The sequence below is a fragment of the Vombatus ursinus genome, unplaced genomic scaffold, assembly GCF_900497805.2.
Source record: "Vombatus ursinus unplaced genomic scaffold, bare-nosed wombat genome assembly UNPS02014832.1, whole genome shotgun sequence".
Classification (NCBI taxonomy): Eukaryota; Metazoa; Chordata; class Mammalia; order Diprotodontia; family Vombatidae; genus Vombatus; species Vombatus ursinus.
The window spans coordinates 54,166,480-54,187,445 of record NW_020954610.1 but is presented as its reverse complement, the minus strand read 5'-3'; the positions used below and the strand labels follow the sequence as shown (position 1 = coordinate 54,187,445).

At 39.7% G+C, this 20,966-nt stretch overlaps 1 protein-coding gene across 1 annotated transcript in view; it reads left to right on the top strand.

Annotated features, from left to right (window-relative positions):
* The window catches only part of ABAT (4-aminobutyrate aminotransferase), a 127,317-nt gene that overhangs the window by 61,472 nt on the left and 44,879 nt on the right, over positions 1-20,966 (top strand). The window contains exon 2 of the mRNA XM_027839474.1: positions 2,112-2,238. Coding sequence (XP_027695275.1) covers positions 2,169-2,238 — 70 coding nt within the window. The 5' untranslated portion in view covers positions 2,112-2,168. The remainder of the gene's footprint in view (positions 1-2,111; positions 2,239-20,966) is intronic.

The following is a 20,966-nucleotide window of genomic DNA, read 5'->3' as shown; positions in this document are numbered from 1 at the left end:
AGAGAGAGAGAGAGAGAGAGAGAGAGAGAGAGAGAGAGATTGACTTAAGTAGCACATAGGAGAAACAGACCTACCACTTGGACTTATTTAGTATGGAGCTCTAGTTGCCAGAGTTAGCACATGCAGACTGAGAATGGAACAAATCAGTTCCCCTATCTGGGCCTTAATTTTCCCATCTATAAAATGAGGTGCTGGATTAGATGACCATGTGATCAATATAGAGCTGGAAAGGACCTCAAAAGCCATTTTGTCCAAACCCTTCATTTTACACATGGAGGCCAAGGAAGGTTTAAGTGACTTGCCCACCAAGGTCACAGAAATCATAAGAATCAGAGGCAGTATTTGAACCCAGGCCCTCTAAGTCCAGAACTAACAATCCTATGAGCTAGGCCTTCAACCTGTTTTATTTTAAAGGTTTCTTATTTTAAAGCCCGAGTTGCTTCGGTGTTGATCATGACATTTCTTCTTCAACCACAGTGTTCAATGAGGCTGGCCGTCATGGACTGAGCAGTCTGGTCACTATGGTGTCCTGGTGAACCTTTCCCCAAACCACGTGGCCAGTGAGACAATGAGGTTTTAGAAATAGGAAAAGAGAAAATGCAAGGGATAAGGATGAATGACCTAAGTGCCCCCATTCTTTTGTTTGGGGACCTAACTCTTTTTTTTCCTTTTTCTTTTGACCTAAACACTTCTAATCAAGTACAGAAAGAATACTTCATGAGTTTTCTCTGTGATAATGGCAGGAACAAAGATTCTCCAGATTTTCGTGATCTAATAACCATTATGGGGTGGGGTTGTTTAGATCATTTGTTGAAATTTCCCACAAAAAGAAAGTGGTTGAACTTTGGATGTCCTGCCTGTAAGTAGCACAGTCTGATGGAAAGAGCAATGGAAAAAATGATTTACCCAATGTATAGAAAAGCAACAATGAAAGATTACAAAACTGTGATTAATGTAGGAAATTATGATTTGAAAGGATCATAGAATCCTCAATTCTAGAGTTGGAAAGGAATGTAGAGGCCGTCAAGTTAACCCCCTCCCCCATTTTAAAATTAGGAAACTGAGGCGTGGTTTTAATAACTTGGCCAAGGTCAAACATCTGGTAAGTGTCTAAGTTGAGATTTGATCCCTCGTCTTCCTTCCTTCAAGACCAGCAGAACAGCTGTAGAACGAGGCTTACATTCTAAGATATAGTCAGTGTACGATTTGATCCTGCTTGACTCTACATCTTTGAAAGCTAGCTTGAATAGAGAGCCAGCCACTGGTAAGGAAGACATGGGTTTATCTTCAACCTCTGATATATACCGGCTGGGTCAGTGCCTTAATCTCTTAGTGGACTCTTTAGGACTATAAATTACAGAGTAGGAAAGAGGTGCAGATCTGAATTGGAAGAAGTTTCCTTATTGGGAGGCCTTTTATAGCAATAAAAACCATAGGTTCGATTTTAAAACCCAAAAGGTATTTGCTACAAAGAAGGTGAGCTGTTTTGTTGGGAGTTGGGGGGCCCAGGTACAATGCTGTTAAGAAGAGCAGTACAGGGGCAGCTAGGTGCCACAATGGAATAGAGCACTGGTCCTGAAGTCAGGAGGACCTGAGTTCAAATCTGGCCTCAGACCAAACACATGACACTTACTAGCTGTGTGACCCTGGGCAAGTCACTTAACCCCAATTGCCTAAAAATAAATTAATTAATTAAAAAAAAAAGAAGAAGAGCAATAAAAATGCAGAAACAAAGACCACTGGACTGAGTCAGTCAACAAGAATTTACTAAGGGCTTACGATTGGCCAGACCCTGTGACTCGGGAACAGGTTTCTCCTCCTTCTGGCTCTGCTGAAAGATTTCTTATGTGATTTTCCTGTGTGACTCTGATTGTGAGTAGTTTGCTGGTTCTTTGTCTCCCTGTCTGTAAAATAGAGCTAAAAGCACCTACAGCACAGGGTTGTTATGAGGAAGCACCCCTGTAAAGGAAATTTGAAAAGAAGAGAGACAATTGCAAGGGATTAAACCTTAGGGGAGCTTTCTCTTTTCTGACTCAGCATGCAGGACCTTTCCCAAGCCATGGTACAACAACCTATGGAGACCTAAGTGAGGTTTTCTGGTTTCTTTCCAGGATCGTTTCCAGCAAAGGAATTCCGGGTAGTTCCCGAGCATCCCCGGGCTAAAGAAGATGGCATCCATGCTGCTCAGTCGACAGCTGACCTGTTCAGTCCAGCAAAATTGCCGGCTGTTTGTACCTGGTAAGCATTTGGGTACCTCATTAGAAGACACCTCCAAGTCTGGAGCTTCTTTGTCTTGCGTATCTTCAGAGAACAGTGTTTCCCCGGAGCTCAGCACGGCATGTATTAGGTTCTTAATAAATACTTGCAGAGTTGAACTGGACTGAACTGAATTTGATTAGGCCCACAAAAGAACCACTTGTAATCAATCAATTGAAAAGCATTTATTCAATGCTTACTATGTTCTGGGCCCGGAGCATACAAAGAAAAAGCAAAAAACAGTCCTTTCCCTCAAGAAGCTTATATTCCCTGTAATGGAATACTATTGTGCTATAAAAAATGATGAACAGGCTGACTTCAGAAAAACCTGGAAAGACTTGTATGGTCTGATGCTGAGTAAAATGAGCAGAACCAGGAGAACATTGTACACAGTAACAGCCACGTTTTGTGATGACTAATATTGATAGACTTAACCTTTCTCAGCAATACAAGGATCTAAGACATCTCCAAAGGCCTCTTGATGGAAAATGCTGTCCACATCCAAAGAAAAAACTATGGAGGTTGAATGCAGATGGAAGCATGTTATTTGCTATTTTTTTTTCTTCTGTTGTGTTTTGTTTCCTGTTTCTGGTGGTTCCTCCTATTGGTTCTAATTCTTACTTACAACATCACTAATGTGAAAATATGTTTAATGGGAATATATATGTATAGCCTATATCAGATTGCACGCTGTCTTGGGAAGGGAGGTGGGGAGGGAGGGGAAGAAAAATTTAAAACTCAAAAGCTTATGGAAGTGGTTGTTGATAATTCAAAATAAATTAGTTAAAATTTTTTTAAAAATAAGCTTACATTCTCGTGTGAGAGACAACTAAAAAATAAATGAATTGTGTTTTGGGAGGGGATGGACTATGAATGGAAAGGGGATCTGCTACACACAGTAAACCCCCAGCTCTTAGGTCAGAAGCCCTTAGGATCACTGTTAATGGCATAGCTGCCCCACAATCCTCGAATTCCCTGCAGAGGCATGGGAGAGAGACCACTGAGGTTTACTAGTCAGTCAATTGCAACTAGCATTTTTTAATTGTTTAAATATTAATTTATTTTTAGTTTTCAGTATTGACTTCCATAAGCTTTTGAGTTTTAAATTATCTTCCCCTCCTTCTCCACCTGCTTCTCCAAGATGGCATACAATCTGATATAGGCTCTACATATACATTCTTATATTTTCACGTTAGTCATGCTGTAAAGAGGAATTAGAACCAATAGGAGAACCACAAGAAAGAAGAAACAAAACAAAATAGAATTAAGAAAAAAGAGCAAATAGTATGCTTTGATTTGCATTCAAACTCCATAGTTCTTTCTCTAAGTGTGGATAGCATTTTCTATCATGAGACTTTTGGAAATGTCTTAGATCCTTGCATTGCTGAGAAGGGTTAAGTCTATCAAAGTTGAAATCATAGATAACTGAAGTTGATTCCCCTCTGCACAGCAGGGGTTTTCCAGCCCAATGGGATAAGTAGGTCAGAAAAACCTGTGAAAGAGACACTCATCTTGCAGCCTCAGGATTTCAGACTAGTCAACAGATCTAAAAGAAGAGTCCTTTTTCAGATGATTATTTTATTTTGTTAGCATCACATGTGGACACATCATTTACTCAGGCTTTTATTTTGTTGAGTCTGAGCCAAGTATCTAAAGGTCTGGTGTGCCAGGGTAAAGGAAGCCCCTTTGATTCAGGGATCCAGGCCTCCAAGTTCTTGATCCTCCAGCATAAGACCTTCAGTCTTCATTATTATTAAGGTCCTACTGTGTGCAAGATGAAGGCAACTAGGTGGTTCAGTGGATAGAGTGCTGGGCCTGGAGTCAGGAAGACCTGAGTTCAAATCTGGCCTCAAATCTGGCTTTGTGACCCTGGGCAAGTCACTTAACCCCTGTTTGCCTTAACCCACTGGAGAAGAAAATGGCAAACTATTCTAGTATCTTTGCCAAGAAATCCCCATGGAGAGTATTGGCACACTATGGTCACAAGAGTCAGATACAACCGAGCAACTGAACAACAATGTGCCAGATCCTGTACTTTGTCCTGGGGATACAAAAACAAAAGTGGAACAGTCCCTACCCTGCTCAAAGAGCTCACGTTCTAGAAGGGAGATACCATGTACAAGTACATGTACAAGTATAGACAAGGTATATACAAAATAAACATAAGGTCATTTTTAATTTTAGCATAAGATAATAATACACAAGGTGATATCTATTTGAAAAGTTACCTAGAATTCAACACCAAAAATTAAGTGGGTGCCCTTTTTCTTCTGTTTTCCCTGCTTTAGGATGTTGTTACCAACCATCATACCCAGCAGGGGCATATTCTGGACAGAGGGTACTGCTACCTTCATTGTGGTCAGGTTACTCAGTCCCAGCCTGATTTTTCAAATTGGCTAAACCCCATAGAGCAGTATGATCCCAGGACCATGGTTATTTGGGGAATGGGGGGCAATTGTAATTTATCAGTCTAGTGGGGAGCCTGGAAGACATGACAGCCTGGAACTCTTGGTTCACATCTCCTTTTGACCCTGCACTTGTGCTGTTTTGGCTTCAACTTGCTCTGCCTCTGACCCCACAACCAGAGGTGTGTTAACCTAATGTGCACACTACCTGATTCACATCTCTTGCTTTAACCCTGTTGATACCTTCAAGCTGTTCTCTATCTCTCCTCCTTATTCTTAAATATACTCTCTACTTGAGGGACTTCCATTTCCCCTCTTTCTGCTCACTTCTCAACAACCTTTTGCAATCTGGCTTCTGGCCTCACCAACTCAGCAAAACGTGCTCTCTCCAAAGTTACCAATGGTCTCTTAATTGCTAAGTCACATCCTCATCACTTATACTTGGTCCTTATTCTTCTGGACTTCTTTGCAGCTTTTGGCACTATTGACCACCCCTTCCTCCAGTATTCTTTCTCTTCCCTGGGTTTTTGGGATGTTGTGCTGTCCTAGTTCTCCTCAATGTCTTTGGCTGGGTCAGCATCCATCTCCTGACTCCTGACCATGGACATCCCCTGAGGTTCCATCCTGGTTTATGTATTCTCTCGTGGGGATAATCTCATCATTTCCCATTGATTCAATTACCATCTTTCTCCATCATCTCTCTCTCTCCTGAGTTCCAATTCTGTATCACCAGATTTCTGTTTATTTCCAACTGGTTCCACGTACACATTTCAAACTCAGCCTGTCCAAAATAGAACTCAAACATTAATACGCTGTTGGTGGAGCTGTAAATTAGTCCAACCATTCTGGAAAGCAATTTTGCCCCAAAAGCTATAAAATTAGGCATACTTTTTGACCCAACAATACCACTACTAAGTCTATACCCCAGAGAGATCAAAGAAAAAGGAAAAAGACTCATATGTACTAAAATATTTATAACAGCTCTTCTTGTAGTGGCAAAGAATTGGAAACTTAGAGGATGCCCATCAATTGGGGAATAGCTAAGCAAGTTATGGTATATAAATGTGATGGGATACTGTTGTGCTATAAGAAATGGTGAAGGGGATGGTTTCAGAAAAACCTGGGAAGATTTTTATGAACTAATACAAAGTGAAGTGAACAGAGCCAGGAAAATAGTTAACACAGTAACAACAGTATTGTAAAGATAATCAATTGTGAAAGCCTTAATAGCTCTGATCAATGATTCACCACAGTTTTGAAGGACTCATGATGAAAAAAGCTATCCACCTCTTGATGGATAACTGATGGACTCAGAGTGCAGATTGAAGCATATTTTTTCTCTTTTTCTTTCTCTCTCTTTTTTTAAATGTGGCTAATGTGGAAATAACTTCATGTAATTCTTTCTCAATGGTAAGGGAGAAGGAAAGGAAGAGAGAATTTGGAACCAAAAGTAAAAATAAAATTGAAAAAAGAAATATAACTCAGTATTTCCCATCTAAAACTCACCTCTTCTCTAAACGTCTCTATTTCTTTTCAAATTACCACCATCCTTCTATTCACCCAGGTTTAAAACCCTCAAAGTCATCCTTGACTATTCTTTCTTCTCTATACTCCCATACAAATGGTTGCTAGATCTTATGGATTCTACCTCCACAACATCACTTTGTTATATAAATATTAGCTATTATTCCACCCAGCTGCCTAATAATCCCAGCTAAAATGTTCTCCTGGCTATTTAACAACCTGATCAAGAAATTTCAATGGCTCCTTATTGCTTCTGGGATAAAGTACAAAGTCAGCTTAACATTGGAAGCCTTGCATAATTTGGCTCCAGCCAAGCTTTCCAAGCCTACTGCATATAATTCCCCTTCTTGCATTTTCCATTCTTTTGTGGCCTCTTTGAAGTTTCTGAATACAACAAACATTCAGTCTAAACTTAACTCTTCCCAGCAATACAAGGATCTAAGACATCTCCAAAGGCCTCTTGATGGAAAATGCTGTCCACATCCAAAGAAAGAACTATGGAGTTTGAATGCAGATCGAAGCATACTATTTGCTATTTTTTTTTCTTCTGTTTCCTCTTTCTGGTGGTTCCTCCTATTGGTTCTAATTCTTACTTACAACATCACTAATGTGAAAATATGTCTAATAGGAATGTAAATGTAGAGCCTGTATCAGATTTTGCACTGTCTTGGGGAGGGTGGTGTGGAGTAACGGGGAGAAAAATTTTAAACTCAAAAGCATATGGAAGTGATTGTTGATAAATCAAAATAAATTAATTTAAAAAAATACCACATTCAGTCTTCTGCTTCTTTGCTCATTCTGTCCCCAATACCTGTTCTTCACCTTATCTTTTTTTTTCTTTACCCTCTCTCACTTGGAGACCTCATCAGCTCCCATGGGTTTAATTGTCTTCTCTATACAAATGACTCTCAAATCTCTATATCTAGTTCCCAATCCCTCTTCTGAGCCCAGATCACCAGCTTTACCTGTTGGACATTTCAAACTAGAGGTCCTGAAGGCATCCAAAACAGAACCTATTATCTCCCCTTACCTCAACCTCACCCTCTTCTGGACTTCAATTTTTCAGTCAAGCGTACCACCATCCTTCCAGTCACCTGGATTCACAGCCTTGGTGTCTTCCTTGAGTCCTCACTGTTTGTTGCACATACCACATATGAAATCCATTGCTAAACCTGACCATTTCTATCTCCACAACATCTTTTCTTTTTCAATTTTTAAAAAACATTTTTAGGCAGTCGGGGTAAGTGATTTGCCCAGAGTCACACAGCTAGCAAGTGTCTGAGGCTGAATTTGAACTCAGGCCCTCCTGACTCCAGGGCTGGTGCTCTATCCACTGCACCATCTAGTTGCCCCTCACAACATCTTTTCAAATGTTCTTTTCTCTCAGCCACCGTCCTATTTCAGGCCCCTCTTTAGTTCTTACCTGGGCTATTGCAAAGGCCAGTGGTTCGTCCTTCCTAATTAAAAAAAGACAATAGCTAGCATTTATATGGCACTTTAAAGCTGTCAGACTACTTTATAAATATGAACTCATATGATCCTCACAACTTTGTAAGGTAGGTGCTCTTTGATAGATGAGGAAACTGAGACACAGATACCGAATTTAAGTGACTTGCCAAGGTCACACAGCTAATAAATAAGTGTTTGATGTAGAATTTGAACTCAAGTCTTCTTGACTCCAGGTGTTGAAGGCAAGGTTTGAACTCCAAGTCCTGCTCTCTACCCACTGCACCACCCAGCTGCCTCAGATCTCTTCCCGCTCCAATTCATCATCCATGTAGCTGCTGCGCTTCCTAAAGCATCTGGTCATGTCACTCCCTTAGTGCAGACCAGTGGCTCCCTGTGACTCCCAGGATCAATCAGAAGCTGCTCTATTTGGCATTTTAAAAGCCCTTCCCAATCTGGCCCCTTCCTACATTTCCTGTCTTCTAACACATTATTGCCCTGGATCCACTTAGGCTAATTCCAGCCTACTGGCCTCCTTTCTGTTTCTTACACCCAACATTCCATCTCCTTTTTCCATCACTTTACACTAGCTGTTCTCTGCATGAATGTTCTCTCTTTACACCTCCAATTCTTAAAATCCTTGGTTTCCTTCAGAGCTCAGCTCATGTGCTGCCTTCTACAGGAAGCCTTTTTTGATCACTTCCTCCTCCCCCCAGCTGCTCCATCCCTAAAGTACCTTACATTCATTTTGTAAATATTCTGTTTATATATATAATATGTATATGTTGTCTGTTAGAATGTAAGCCCTTTGAGGACAGAGACTATTTCAGTTTTTGTTTCGGGTTTTTTTTTTTTTTGTTAGGCAATTGGGATTAAGTGACTTGCCTAGGGTCACACAGCTAGTATCAAGTGTTTGGTCTGAGGCCGGATTTGAACTCAGGTCCTCCTGACTTCAGAGCCGGTGCTCTATCCATTGCGCCACCTAGCTGCCCCCACTATTTCAGTTTTGACTTTTTATCTCCACTCTCACAAGTAGTTGCAAGCATTTGATAAATGCTCGTTGACTAATTGCTGAATTAAAATGTCTAGCTTCCTTAGAAGCTCAACTTATGTTGTATCTACTGTACACAAAGCATGTCATGATCCCGTTACTGGCTAGTGTTTGCTCCCTGTACCTCAAATTATCATGTATAATATGTATCTATTTATGGGTGGTACCCCCTTCCCTCCCCAGTTAAATGTAGATTCCTGGAGGCCCATCGAGGCTCTTATTTTGCCTTTTTCATCTCCCCATCACTTAGGACAGTGCTTGGCACATAGTAGGAGCCTAGTAAATGTTGATTGATTGATTGATTGATCTTTATATCCCCGGTATCTAGCATAATGCCTTGCTCAATAGAGGGTCAAATAAATAAATAAATGATAGATTAATTAAAGTAATAAATGCTGATTGGATTGGATAATGGCAAAAGTTGCACTTGCCCTTTCTCCTCTTTGGTTTGAGAAGCCCTGAGCCTCCATTTTGCATTGCAAATAACGACTTATCAATTGCCGGAAGTGTAAGCCCAGGGACTTGGTTAGATGGCATGCCGGAGTCAGGGATCACAGAGTTAGCAAGCAGCCATGGGTTGGTTGTTATCCTTTGTTCTCATTGCCATGGTCCTTGCTTGGAGGACCAAAATGCCATCACTATGTTGGAGTCAAAGTGCATTGCGTCTGCCTCTGACGGGTCAGACCAATACGAGTTCAGGAGGCTCTATCCCAGGTCGGGCACAAATAGGTCATAGGAATGTTTGGATTAGAGGTGTCTCTAAATTTGCGCATCTCACATTTCTTTTGAGCTACTGCAGTTCTGCTTGGCTCACAGAGCACTGTGCCTTCTGTGATGCAGGCACACTGTGCCGGGAGGTCCTGTGCCAGTGTCTCCCGTGTCTCACAATTGATACTGAAGTTCTTCAGAGAGACCGCAAGAGTGTCCTTGTATCGCTTCTTCTGTATTGTTCCATGTGAGTGCCTGCCTTGTATGAGTTCTCCATTAAAAAAAAAAAAAACAAAAAAAAAAATGGTGACCCATTAGCTCCAGCGGCTGAGTTTGAACTCAGGTCCTCTTGTTCCCTATGCAACAGTCACTGCCTCCTCTAAAGCTTATCTTCAACTTCTTTCCAAACAACCCTGTGTGGAAGGTTCTACAGGGATTGTTATCCCCTCTCTATCCTAGGATAAAGAGACTGGGGTTGACAGAGGTTGAGGGGCTTGCCACGATCCTATGACTGCGAAGTGCTGGAGGCAGGATTTGAACCCAACATTTACTGATTCTAGGCCTAGCCCTCCTGTCACACTATTTAAAAAATAATAATGACTTGTTATCACAGGATGCCCTTTTTGACTATGTTAACCCAGGGACTCTAGGTACTCTGTATAGACTCTAGGAAGTGGAAGGGAGAAGTCAGTCCTAACCCCTTTCTCTATGAAGGAGAGTAATGTGATTAAGTCTAGAAAGGTAAGCTGGACCCAGAGGTGGATGGACATTTAATGCCAGGCTCAGAGACAATAGGGAGCCACTGAAGATTCTTGAGCAGGATAGTTACCTAGTAAGACCTGTGCTTTAGGAAGATTATTTTGGTAGCTGGGTAGAAAATTTAATTGGGGAGGGAGGAGCAGTTGAGTCATAGAGACCGAGTATGAAGCTGTTGAAATAGTGCAGGTGAGCTGTGATGAACTGGTATGGGAGCAATGTAAGTGGAGATAAGGGAGCAGATACAAGAAGTAATGTGGAGGTAAAATTGACCGGACTTGGCAACTATTTGGTTGTAGGAGGCAAGACATGAGGGAGAATAAAGATGACTTTGAGGTTGTAAAACCCAAGTGACCAAAAGGCCCAGTTTGGAACAAGAGTTCTGTTACTGCTTTCCAGCCACTTGCAAAAAGGGACGTTGTAGGTCTTCAAAAAAAATCTATGGGGGCAGCTAGGTGGCGCAGTGGATAGAGCACCGGCTCTGAAGTCAGGAGGACCTGAGTTCAAATCCGGCCTCAGACCAAACACTTGACACTTACCAGCTGTGTGACCCTGGGCAAGTCACTTAACCCCAATTGCCTTTAAAAAAAAAAAATCTGTGGTTATATTTAATCCACCCCAGCCCTGCAAAAGGAATCGGGCCTGACGAAAATCAGGAAGCAGATTAAATCAAATCATGACATGTATATTAATCACTTGTTTATGTGTGAGACCCTGTGCTTTAAGGCAGTGTGGTACAGATGAAAGAAGGCAGAATTTGGAGTCAAAGGACCTGGGTTCAAATTCTGCTTCTGACACCATCTGTACAAGATGAGCTAACTGAGGTTCAGAGAGCCTAAGTGACTTGCCCATGTTCATAAAGCTGGTGTCAGAGAAGGAATTTGAACCCAGGTCTTCCAGGATAGCTAGGTGATCCAGTGGTTAGAGCGCTAAGCCTGGAGTCCTGAGTTCAAATCTGGTCTCAGACACACTTACTAGCAGTGCCAGGGCACTCAAGTCACTTCAACATTTCAGAGCCTCAGTTTCCTTGGCTGTAAAATGAAGGAGTTGCACTAACTGACTTCTGAGGTCCCTTCCAGCTCGGGATTCACAATCCTATGACTAGATAACCTTTAAAATCCCTCGTAGGTCTAAATCTATGTCCTATGATTTTAGGATTATTGTTCATTGAATTTGTTCAGTGAACTCAGGCTTAATGCTGACCTTCTGCTCCCTGGGTGAGTTCCCTGCTGTGGCGGAATGCTTACACTAGGGATGAAAAAGACAGGAGGAGTTGGAGCAAAGCAGATGTCAGTTTGTATTTCAAAGCCAGCCTTGCCCAGCTGTGTGTATCCAGCCTGGTGGGTCTGACTCTCTTGTACGCTTCTGCTCAGAGGCAGAATTGCCATGCCTGATTAGTTCCTCCTCCCAGAGCTAGTGGGTGAGAATTGGCGCAGCTGTCCATCACCCAAAGATTGAAATGGGGCTGGGGTGAAAGGGTCACCTGGCAACAAAGAGATTGGTTGGGGAGGGTAATTGGGGAGGGGGGTGTTTCAGATGGGAAGGCAATGCTGATCTCCTTTCCCACAATGGGTTAGAACAGTCCTGACTGAAAAGTTCTGTGATCTCATCTGAGGCCAGGGACTTCCATGTTTTCAAATGCTCAGAGTGCCTTCGTAATGGTCCCATATCCATTAAATATTTCCTCCTCATCTTAGGGAAGAGCTATAGGACCACAGATATGAAGCAACACCAGAAGCCATCTAGGCTACCCTCACCATAATCCACCAAGGCCCAGAGAAGTTAATCGACTTGCCCAATGCCATGGCATGGCTAGTAAGTGTGTCTGAGACCAGATTTGAACTCAGGACTCCAGGTTTAGTGCTCTAACCACTGTACCACTTAGCTATCTTAGAATACCTGGATTCAAATCCCTTCTCTGACGCTTACCAGCTTTGTGAACATGGGCAAGTCACTTAAGCTCTCTGAACCTCAGTTTCCTCATCTGTAATATGGGGATAATAAATGTAAGGGCCAACCAGGCATAGTTGACACAGGGCCAAACTTGGAGTCAGGAAGACCTGAGTTCAAGTGCTACCACTAACATAATATGAGCTGTGTGACTAACTTTTCATTGTTCCAGGCAGTCTTCTAAGACTACAAGGGGCAAATTTGTATCGATAGAAAGAATTTTCACAGTAGGAGGTCCCTACATGGATGAAATTATAGTACCAGACCCCCTCCCAAAAAAGTACTTGTAAGTACCTACCTCACAGGCTTCTTGTGAGACTCAGGAGATAACGTGTGTAAAACACTTTGCAAAAATGTTATATAAATGCCAGTTATCACTATTACTTTAGAACCTATCTGTGGCTGCAGTGGAGCTAAGTAGAAAAAAAAATGGTTGGAACTCAGCTGTGACTACGGAGAGAAAATATACACCAGGGGGTTGATACCATAAGGACAAAGTAATGAATAGCTTTTGTCAATAGGCTGACCCTAGAGCCAGGGTCTCTGGAAGAAGTCCTAGTTATTAACCAGGACTTCTAAGAGAGTCTCCAGCTGAGGCTCCAGGCAAAGGCTGCCCCTGAATTGAGTGTAATTCATTTGAAAATGCATAAACCTAGAGAAGGGAGGGAATCAGGACTCCCTTCTATCCAGCTTTCCAAACCCACACCTAGAACCCAGTATTCTAGCCCTTTGTTCTTTATCAAATGAGATATTTGTAAAGTGCTTGGCATAGTCACTGATACATAGGAGACACTTAGCAAGCATTTGTTTTCTTCTTCAGAGATCCCTGACCTTCCATTGCTTGCTTCCACAGCTGATGTGAAACAATTAGACCCTTCCCCTGGAGTAGAATAGTAATAATATGGTTGGATTTTGATCATTTGACTTGTTACAATCAATTATTTGATTGGTTGAACATTGACTACATGTCCAGCACTGCACTGAGCAGCACAGGTTTAGCGGTGAGGGCAATGTAATATGCATTCCCTACCCCACTGACTTTCAGAGTCCTCAGGAAGGTAGCTGGGGAGACAAAAGGAACACATAGCCTCAGGTAAATCCCTTCAGCTCTCTAGGCCTCAGTTTTTGCATCTGTAGAACGGGGTTCCCTTTCTACTCAAGCTCGATGGTCCTATGAACCACTGGGAACAACACAAGTGTACATCAGTGAGTACTGAACTGAACGGGAGTAAAGAATTGTATGGTAAGTGCTACAGAAGGTCAAGGCCAGTTGAGGCACAAGTAGTCAGGAGAAACATCTTGGAAGAGATGGTGATTAATAGCCATTGGGCCATCCTCCCTGAAGGCTTAACAGGAGTTGAGGACAAACAAACAACAGACATCCCTTTGGGTTTTCAGTTCGTTGCTTTTAGTGAGATCCCCCTTTGGGCACTAGTCTGGAAGCCAGTAGACAAGGATTTCCGTGCCAGCTCTGACGCTAACTTACTGTGTGACCTTGAACAAGGCCCTTTTCAGTGATCTCTCTGGATTCCTGTTCCATCTGTAAAATGGGCTAGGTCTTTTCCAGTTCTTGAGTAGTAATAATAAAGTGTAGTCTATAATACTAGAGTAAGTTTCTTGAGGGCAGGCACCATGTCTTAATCATTAGTTTTTATCGTTAATCATTAATCTTGATTTTATCTTGGTCAGCCTCACTAGGCTTCAGGTTCTTCATCTGTAAAATGAGGGTATTGAGTTAGGTTATCTCTTAAGGTCCCTCTAGCCCTAAATATGTCACCCTGTGATCCCATGACCCTCTTCAGTACCTGGTACATAGAAGACCCTTGGAAAGTACTCTGTTGAATTGAATTGATATTCAGGCTCAATTACATATATAAACCACTTTCGTAAGCATGAAACTCCAAACAATAGCTGTCCCATTTGGATATCACAAAAGAGGCCTCCTAAAGCAAATAACCTTTTTCTTTTCTCATTATAGCCTCTTGACAAAATACATTTAAATCAGAACAATGTTTCCAATTTTGGCTCCAGCTTACATAAAGCACCTGTGCATCTCATTATAATTTCCCCCAATTATTGTCACTCCTCTCTCTGGCACCAAGAGTCCCTGCTAAAAGGTTCATTTGTTTACATGCTAAAGTATGGTAATTAGAATAGTGATAGCTCTCTAATGCTACTTATTCCAGGCATTTAAAAGGCCAAGCACTTCCTCCTCAGAAAGAAAGTTATCAGGGGATTTTTTCCCCCAGAAGAGAAGCCTATGAACATTGAAAACAATGAAGAAAAGAATACACTAAAATCTCATTGTGCTGATATTGGTTTCATCAAAATAGGAGAATTAGCCATATTTTATGCAGACCTTCCCTGATCTTTTGTGGTTGCTATCATTTGGCATTTTTTCTAACAAATATTTGCTGAATGCTTACTATGTGCTAGTCACTTTGGAGGATCAGATTATAAGCTGTCCCTAGTGACAGTATATTGGGTAGGGTAGATAATGGATAGCAGCTAATGTGGTATTTTTTATGTTATAGAATTGTAAAGCAATTAAAAGATTATGCAGCAGCTAGTTGTGGGCCCAATCCCAAACTGATCTGTATGGAAATTTTAACCCAGTCAGTTTTTCTGACTTGGACCTGTTCTCCCATCCTTACAGCCCGGTGGTCTTCCACTCCCTGGGGAGGGGACAGGGGTAACTAAAACAGTGCTGGACTTAATGTGGTCATCAGATCAACTTTAGCCCTGTTGCAACTCATATAAATCCTGAATTTAAGCAATCTACCAGCCTCAGCTTTCCCCAGTAGCAGAGATTATAAGCATGACTCCTCAGACACCTGGCCTCTGAGACTACTAGTTTCAGAGGAGGTACCAACCTGCATTGGTAAAGGGATTTTCCTCACTTGGGGTTCCCAAACCGATGATATCACAAGTCTAGTCCCAAACCTGGATGAAATTCAGATATTGGAGAAGTTAGACCTGATGCGGTAGCTGTCACATTCACTCTGTGTATGAATGAAAGCAAGAATTTATTATGGACCATAGGTAAACTTTTCATCTATACAAGCTGAAAAATAGATACTTCTGAACAGCAGCAATTGTGTTTATGGGGCCTTTTTCTCATTTGACACATATCAGTCAGTCAGTCAATAAACTAAATTAAATACTTACTATGTGCATACTAATTATGTCAGCTTAAATCCGGAGGGCCTTTGTCCTTGATCCGTTCAGTGCCCCCTGCATAGGCTGGTCCAATGTTTCTGGAAAATGTGGCAACTCAAAGAGACAAATTCAAAGGATCCCTTAACACAGGAAAGGACTGGAGGATGGGGTGCTGCCTGGGAAGATAAGCCTAAATAGATTACTACAGTGGAGTGTGGGGGTCCCCAGGCAAGAACCCCATAGCTCAATGTAGATGTAGGGTCATTGTTGTTGTTTGTTCTCAGATTGATTTTTTTTTTTTGACTGGGTAAAAAAGGCCATTCTCCACCTCATTTCTTACCTAGTCTTAATCACTGAAAGGGCACTGCTTCAATCAAACTTAGAAGCATTAGAAAAAAGTAGAAACTACATGAAAAAGAATGAACCTTGCTGAAAGCCACCCTCATCTACATCAAAATTTTGCCTATTAATATTATCCAGATTTCGCCTTTTGCTTATCATTGAGCTTGGGAATACATGATATTCCTGGACAGACAAGAAATATGGCTGACCAGGCCCATGAGGGGCAAGCAGAGAATAGAGGAAAATAAGATTCTTATGAATCTTTACAGTTAGTCCCACTTAATTAAATACTTTTATCTGAGATTGCATAATCTCCTAAAAATAGATCAGTAAGAAAAAGATTTATGTTGACTTAAAAAAGTGAATTCACTTTTAATTAATGTTAAAATGTCAGGAATGAGGATACGTGGGTATAAAATATTTCATATAATGTTAGATTTTTTTCAATGTATTTAGTTTTGCTAACTTTTTTCTTTTAAAAACAATCCTTGTTTTTAAGGATGGCTATCTGTGAAGGGAGATGGGAAAGGATATAAGAAATGTAAACAAAGTAAAATCAAAAGATTACTAAAAATCCATTTTAAAAAATGCCTCTCAAGTCCAAAGACTCTAAAATGGACTAAAATTTGGATTTTTTTTAATTAAATGAAAATTTTTTCTATTAATTTTCTCACTACACCTGCAAGAAAAAAAACAACATAAACTCTTGTAACACATATGTATAGTCAAGCAAAACTAATTCCCACGTTGGCCTTGTCCAAAAAAAATAGATATCTTTTTCTCTACCTTGAATCTAACCAGGAGGGGAGTAACATGTTTCATCATTGGTCTCCTGGAATCCTAGTTGGTCACTGCACTGATCAAAGTTCTTAAGTCTTCAAAATTGTTTGTCTTTACAATGTTGTTATTATTGTATACATTTTTCTTCTGGCTCTGCTCACTTCATCTGCATCAATAAGTTTTCCCAGGTTTCTTTGCAACCCTCCCTTTTGTCATTTCTTACAGCATGACAGTATTCCATTACATTATTCACCGCTCACCAGTTGAAAGACAGTACCTTAGTTTCTAGTTCTTCTATAATACAGCTTCTATAAATATTTTATACATATGGGTCCTTTTTTCTCTTTGTTTTATTTCTTTGGGGTATAGACCTAGGAAAAGCATCATTTAATCAAAGGTTCTACATAGTTTAATAACTTTTGGGATTGATTCCAAATTGCTTTTGAGAATGATTAGACCAATTCACCAATTCACAGCTCCACTAACAGTGCACAATAAATGTGCCAAAGCCCTTCAACATTTGTTATTTTCCTTTTTTTTTTTTTTGGTCAACTTTGCCAGTCTGACGGATGTGAGATGAAATGTCAGAATTTCTTTAATTTGCATTTCTCTAATTATTAGTGATTTGAAGTATTTTTATGTGGTTATAGGTATCTTAGATTTCTCATTTAGAAAACTGCCTGTTCATATCTTATGACCAGTTATCAACTGGGGAATGCCTTTTATTCTTATAAATTTGAATGAATTCCTTATGTATCTTGGAAGTGAAACCTTTATCAAAGAAACTTGTTATGAAGATTTTTTTTCTTCATTTATCTGTTCCTTTGTAATTTTAGCTGTATTGGTTATATCCAAAAACTTTTCAATTTTATGTAGTGAATATTTTCCATTTTATCTTTTCTGATCCTCTTTATCCCCTGTTTGGTCATGAACTCATCCCCTCGCTATAGATCAGAAAGATAATTTCTTCCTTTGGTCTTTTAAATTATTTATGATGGTCACTCTTTTTTGATCAAAGTTACATATCCATTTAGAGGTTAGGCTGGTATACAGTGTGAGATTATTTGTCTATACCTGGTTTCAGTTTTTCCAGCAATTTTTGTCAAATAGTGAGTCCTTATCCCTAAAAGCTGGGTGATTTCAGCTTATCAAAGGTGTGTTCATTTGCTTTTGTACATTATGTATCTATCAACCTCTCTAGTTCTTGATATTTTACTTCTTTGTAATATAGTTTGATATCTTGTACTATTAGGTCCCTTCCTTCCCACTTTTTTCCCTTTAATTCCCTTGAGATTCCTCATATTTTGTTCCTTCAGTTGAATTTTGTTATTATTTTTTCAAGCTTTATAAAGTAATCCTTTAGTAGTTTGACTGGTAGGGCACTGAGTAAGTGCTTATTCTCTCAATTTCTTGTCTTACTACTATACTTGGCATTTCTAGCACTATACAAAGAATAGCAGTGATAATATACATCCTTGCTTTACTTCTGATCTTTTTGGAAAAGTCTTTAGTTTTCCCCATTACATATGATTCTGGCTGTTGTTTTAAATAGATACTGCTTCTCCTATTAAGAAAGGGTCCATTTGTTCCCCCCCAAAAATGGAGAGGGGCAGCTAGGTAGTGCAGTAGATAGAGCACCAGCCCTGGAGTCAGGGGGACCTGAGTTCAAATGCGACCTCAGACACTTACTTGCTGTGTGACCCTGGGCAAGTCACTTAACCCCGATTGCCTCCAAAGAAAAAAATTTGGGGAAATAAGACTAGAGACCAATGTCCCTGATGAACATCAATATAGAAATTTGTAAATATAATATTAACAAGGAGTCTACAAGATAGTACAAAGATTATATTTTATAACTAAGTTGAATGTATACCAGGAATGTAGCTATCAACATAATAACCCATATTAATAAGAAGAAACATAGATCTAGAGAGTGAACAAAATATCCTGAATCTGTGGATTATTATTCTTTGGCCACCTGTTAACATTTTATCTAGAGGGTAACCACGACACTGAGAAGTCTGAAGCCATATCATCTGAGACAGAATTGAATGAATTTGGAATGTTGAACCTGAAAAAGAGAAAATGTTTGAAAGATAGCTGTTATGTAGGAGAGAGCATAGCCAACAGTCACAATTTGCTAAGGATCAAATTGGGCCTGCAGTCTGTTTTTGTGCTGCCTGGGAGTTAAGAATTGCCTTTACATTTAAAAATACAATAAAACTTTATTTTAAAATGTAAAGACCATTTTTAGCTCACAGGCTACAAAAACAGGCAATAGCCCTGCCTATAACTGGCGAACTCCTACTATAGCCTATGTTACTTTCAAAGACAGAACTAGGAACAAAAGGAAGAAAATTATAAGGAGGCAGATTTTGGTTCAATCCAAGAAAAAAAATGTTCTTCCAAGAGGCCATATTGTAAGATATGTTCTCTTCAGGGATATGCTAAAGCCAGTTTTCCTGGCAAGCTGATTGTTAAATTTCAGGTGTGAGCATTTATACCTCAGAAATTGCAGACATACTAATCAGGACTTTTTTGTTTTGTTTTGTTGATTGTCTAGAATTAAGAAAGTGATGAAGAAAAATATTAATAATGCAAATGAAACTTAAAAGTGTGTCATTTCTGAGAGCTGATTGTTAAACACTTATCACTGGTTCTCCATCACTACAAGTATTAATACAGAATCTAGATGACACTCATATATTTGGGGTGTAGTTGAAGGATTCCCATGCTGGTGAGGAGATTAAATCAAATGCCTTCTTCTTACCATAGATTCTATCCCATTTAAGTTTCCATGCTTATATGAATTTGGAATTATTTGGTGAGCTATGATGTTACTGCTCATTTTCTGGCTCTATGTGATTAGAGAAAGAAGAGAAGTTTGAGAAGGGAAAAAAAAGCAAGATAAATCAGTAACCTGCAAAGAAATCTTGCTTGTTTCTGAGTCTCCTCTTTTCAACATTTCTGAATAGTCATTGGTTGCTTACTTTATCAGAAAATAAATCTCTAGTTTCTGCAGGTAGAATTTAACAAAAGACACTGAACTAGGAATTTCCTTTGACCCAGTGATAACCATTTCTAGGCCTATACTCTGAGATCAAAGAAAGAGGAAAAAAGACCCATATGTATAAAAATATTTATTACAGTTCTTCATATAGTAATAAAGAACTGAAAATGATTCCTCCATCTATTGGGGTAGCTAAACAAATTATAATATAGGAATGTAATGGGATATTCTTGTATACAGAAAATGACAAAATGAATACTTTCAGAGAAACCTAGGAAAGCACGTATGAGCTAATACAGAGTGAAGTAAGCAGAACAAGGAGAAAAATGTATACAATAACAGCATTATAAAGAAAAATAACTGAGAGATTTGAGAACTCTGAACAATGCAGCAACTGGTTATGATTCTAGATGACTGATGCTACCCACCTTTCAACAGAGAGGTGATGATCTCAAGGTAAAATTAGAGAGTTTCAGACAGAGCCAAGGTGAGGATTTATTTTTCTCAACTCTGTATGTTTATTACAATTTGTTTTTCTTTTCTTTTTCCAATGGGGAGGGCAGGGTTAGGAATACAGGACAAGATAGAGATAAGGTTAGGAAGGGAAAAAGAATAAAAGGATCATTGGAGCATTTTTTTTAATGAGCGGAAGAAAACAAAAGGAAAGCCAGAAAGAAGCACAGATAAGCGGGATAGATTCTAAAACCATGGATTGAACTTATGGAGGGTATCCCAAAAGTCTAAGTACAGTTTTAAGCTATTAAAACTTTTGGAATATACTTAAAAAGAAGAGCAAGTTGCATACTTACATGTACAAACGTCTTTTTCTTCTACCATATATATTGAAATGCCTGTTTTATTTACACCTTGTTAAGTTCAGAATAAAAACAATTTTTATGACTTTAAAAATTAACAAGAGTAGAGTCAATAAGTGGAGAGTTCTCCAGTGTTAACAGTTAATGAAGTTTGAGATGAATATTTTAATACAAAAAATCATAATATTTTGCCTAGCCATAACTATTTGAATAAAATAATCAGTTTCCTACCCCTATGCCATGCCATCTTAGGGTGATCATAGGTTCTCAAAGGCTATGCCAGTAGACTTTAAATTCTCACAATTCCTACCAAGCTAGGAAGACTTTGAGGATGGGTCAGGTGGTTTACATGCCTGCCATCTGAGGACCAGCCTAGATCAAATGGAGATACTCATCACCCAAGTGATTGCTGGGTTGTGAAATCTTAGGTCCTAGCAATTCTTAAAGATCATCTATCTACCAAATCAGAGGAGGGTTGCAGCTTTCATGGATGGAGGGGACACTTACACCAAGCAAATCACTTACCTTCAAGTATCCAAGTACTCTTTTAAAAAAAAATTTTACCTCAAACAGGAAAGAGAGATCATAAGAGACTTAATAAGGTTGAACTGTTTACATTCCTGCATGGAAAGATGATATTTGTAATTCATGAGACCTTTGTCAGTATTAGGGTAGTTGGAGGGTAAAAATTATATGTATGTATATAGATAGATAGATAGATAGATAGATAGATAGATAGATAGATAGATAGATAGATAGATAGA